At 48.4% G+C, this 2,821-nt stretch overlaps 1 protein-coding gene across 1 annotated transcript in view; it reads right to left on the bottom strand.

Moving 5' to 3' along the window:
* Nucleotides 1-626: 626 nt before the first annotated feature.
* LOC104499472 (EF-hand calcium-binding domain-containing protein 5-like) overlaps nt 627-2,821 on the bottom strand; it is a gene marked incomplete at its 5' end in the record, with an annotated part of 8,459 nt that continues 6,264 nt past the window's right edge. The window contains 3 exons of the mRNA XM_010142982.1: nt 627-754; nt 2,130-2,226; nt 2,423-2,652. Coding sequence (XP_010141284.1) covers nt 627-754; nt 2,130-2,226; nt 2,423-2,652 — 455 coding nt within the window. The remainder of the gene's footprint in view (nt 755-2,129; nt 2,227-2,422; nt 2,653-2,821) is intronic.

Here is a 2,821-nt window from a genome sequence, read left to right as displayed (position 1 = left end):
AGGTCGCTTGTTGCCGACTGAAGGAAGGGAGACGAGTCTAATTTCCCAATTTTATTTAAAAAGCGATTCTGCCTAAAGAGCCGTTGTTGGAAAGGTGCGATCCTGCTGCCGGCCGTGCCCGGGCAGTAATCGCGAGCTTTATCCCAATACTAAAGGTTTTTTCGCTCTCTTAGAAGTGTCAGGGTTGTTCAGAACTTGAGAATACACAGGTTAACAACCTGCACATAAAATCGTTCCTGAAAAGCGATTCAAGGACACTGAACGTTGAACGCGTTTGCTGGCTCTGTGAGCATCATAGCCTGGCAGTCTCAGATTCATCCCTGCCCCTCTCTTCTTCCCATCAGAATTAATTAAAAAACAAACGTAAAACCCCCAAAACCAAACCAAAACAATAAACCATCTTTAATCAAGCTTTTACAATTTAGCAGCTGCAGAGCAAAACTCTTTCCTTTCATGGTGGTATTGCTTTTTGTTAACGACCCATACAGGCTTCCTGCCACCTTCACAACAAACACTTCACGGCTACGCCTGAGGATGAACAATAAACCCGAGGTAGTTAACAAAAGGTGTGGCCCACCAGGACTGCTGAGGTTAGCGGGGGATTACTGGGCTGAACTGGAGGCTTGCTAGAGCTGGGGTGTTTTCCAGCGTGGGCTGCTCGCCATCTCCACTAGCGACAGGCAGGTGTGGACCCAGTGGAAGAGGTACCCGGCTGGAGTGGAGCTGTGCTGCCACACCGCTGCTCGGGGAACACCTGAAACAAAGGAGAGAGGTTAGCTCCAACTGCCGCAAGACTGGACTGACCACCCCAGCACGGTGCTCCCCTGAGTCCAAGGATTCCCCCTGGGAAGCAGCAATGCTGTGGAGCACACAGCCTGGTGTGACAGCGACTGCTCAGGCACAGGAATGCTGCCTTTTCACACAGATTTGTCTTCTGTTGAGGTACAAAGTGCTCTGCTGTAGAAAGATGTAATGAGAAAAGTGAGTTTTTTCCAAGCTCAGATCTGATTTCAGAGTACTTTTCCTTCAGGTTCTTTCACTGAATGCCGTTAAGGGTCACCCCAGGATCCTACCATCGAAGGTTGCTCTGTGGACAGTGTAGGCTGTTTTGTGCTCTGTCCTATCTTACAGCACACGTCCAGGGAACGTATGGTCATCATCTGAGGCTCAGGTGAAAGGGATTCCTCTAACTGTGAATCATATCATACCTGTATTCACACCACTGGTCTGACACTACTCACCCAGAGTAAGTTCCATCCTGAGAAACCAAGATCTAGTAGCGTACCAGTGGTTTGCCAAAGCTGTACTCTTCCCAGTTACATCTGCATCCCCAACTGGAGGCAGACTGGATGCTCTAGGCCTGCTCCTTTCCAGGAATAGATTAACACACGTGAGGAGAACCCACGGAAAGGAACTATGACTGCCTTAAGTGTTCCCTGCTCATCATGCTTCTCACTGCTGATAAACACCCCCAGCTAAATTAACAAGTCTCATCCACATTTGATTTTTAACAGGCCTCTCAGACCAGCATTAGATCGTCAAGGGAGAGATCTCAACGAGGACAACATCCTTTCTCTTGCAGAGATACTGCAGATAATAACAGCCTCGTGACTGCTCTGGCACTGAAACAGCCCACATTCATTAAAGGAGAGACAGACAGACTGAAAGCAGCCCCTGCCTACGGCCAGGGAGGATGTTAAGGAGCTGGCCAGTGCTGTTAACAAAGAGGAGGCCAACACTGTCCTCCCACAGGCATGTTGCTGTTTGGGGCTGGGTTGGTCCCTCGGGCAGCACACAGAGGTCTGGAGTAGATTTACTTGCCCAAAGAACCATCATTCTGACCATGTTTATCTGGAGGTTTCCAGTGAGCTCACTTGTGCCTGCAGGTTCCCAAGCTGATCTGCTCCCTTTGCCTCAAGGCAGTGAATTTTGATTCCAAGTTTATCAGGTTGACTTTTACAAAAAAGACTGCAGATACTTAGGACCCTTGATCTGCTGTTTAATCTGTGGGGAAATCCAAGTTAATTTCTGAAGACAGAACCTGAAAAGCGCTCAGCTGCAGGTTGCCACTGACACTGTTTCATGGCTGAGCCATGTCCGGTGACCCCCGGTTAGCTGGTGACATTTACCAGTGATGCCGTCCAGCAGCAGCTCTGCTTGAACTTGCACAGATGCAGCAGTTGGATCAAAGCAACAAATCTCCTGAATCAAAGTGTTGTCAAGTTTCTGCAAGGCAGAGAACAAAAAGAGTCAGGAGGTGGTGAAAAACTTGAGAGGGTTACAGAATGAAAGATGGAGTCAAGCCTGGAGGACATCAGTAGGTAATGGATTATTTCGCTGACAGTTCACCCTTGGCAAGTTCCACAACATCTTCTTGGGGGAGGAAGAACAGAAAACAAAGTCTCAACATTTGGAAACTCACCAGTTTACACTGACTCCAGTCCTCAGTCTTCTCTGAGCCCTTCCAGTCAGGATGCAAAAGCAACAGCACAGCCTTAACTATGTTATGTACCAGAGCTGGCGGTTCTACACAGCTCTTTAGCTCAGCAAACCTCTCAGCATCCAGTTTCTGGAGGCACTCACGCAGGTCCTGCAGCATGCACCGGTGGAACAGAATCCCGGCATGCCTCAAATTCCGCGAGTGTTCTGCCTCTGGAATCAAAAGCAAACCTTTGGAAAAGGTGCTCAGAAACATCTGCTACTCAAGACTGAGTTTATGATTAGCTCTATGTCTCCTTGACTGACTGATTTGTTTTCAGCCCAAGTGTCCTATGAAATGTTTAAAAATGGGCACATGCCTGAGAAGGAGATACGGCTTTCC

Source organism: Buceros rhinoceros, unplaced genomic scaffold (assembly GCF_000710305.1).
Source record: "Buceros rhinoceros silvestris isolate BGI_N320 unplaced genomic scaffold, ASM71030v1 scaffold30979, whole genome shotgun sequence".
Lineage (NCBI taxonomy): Eukaryota > Metazoa > Chordata > Aves > Bucerotiformes > Bucerotidae > Buceros > Buceros rhinoceros.
This window is presented reverse-complemented; position numbering and strand designations above follow the sequence as displayed.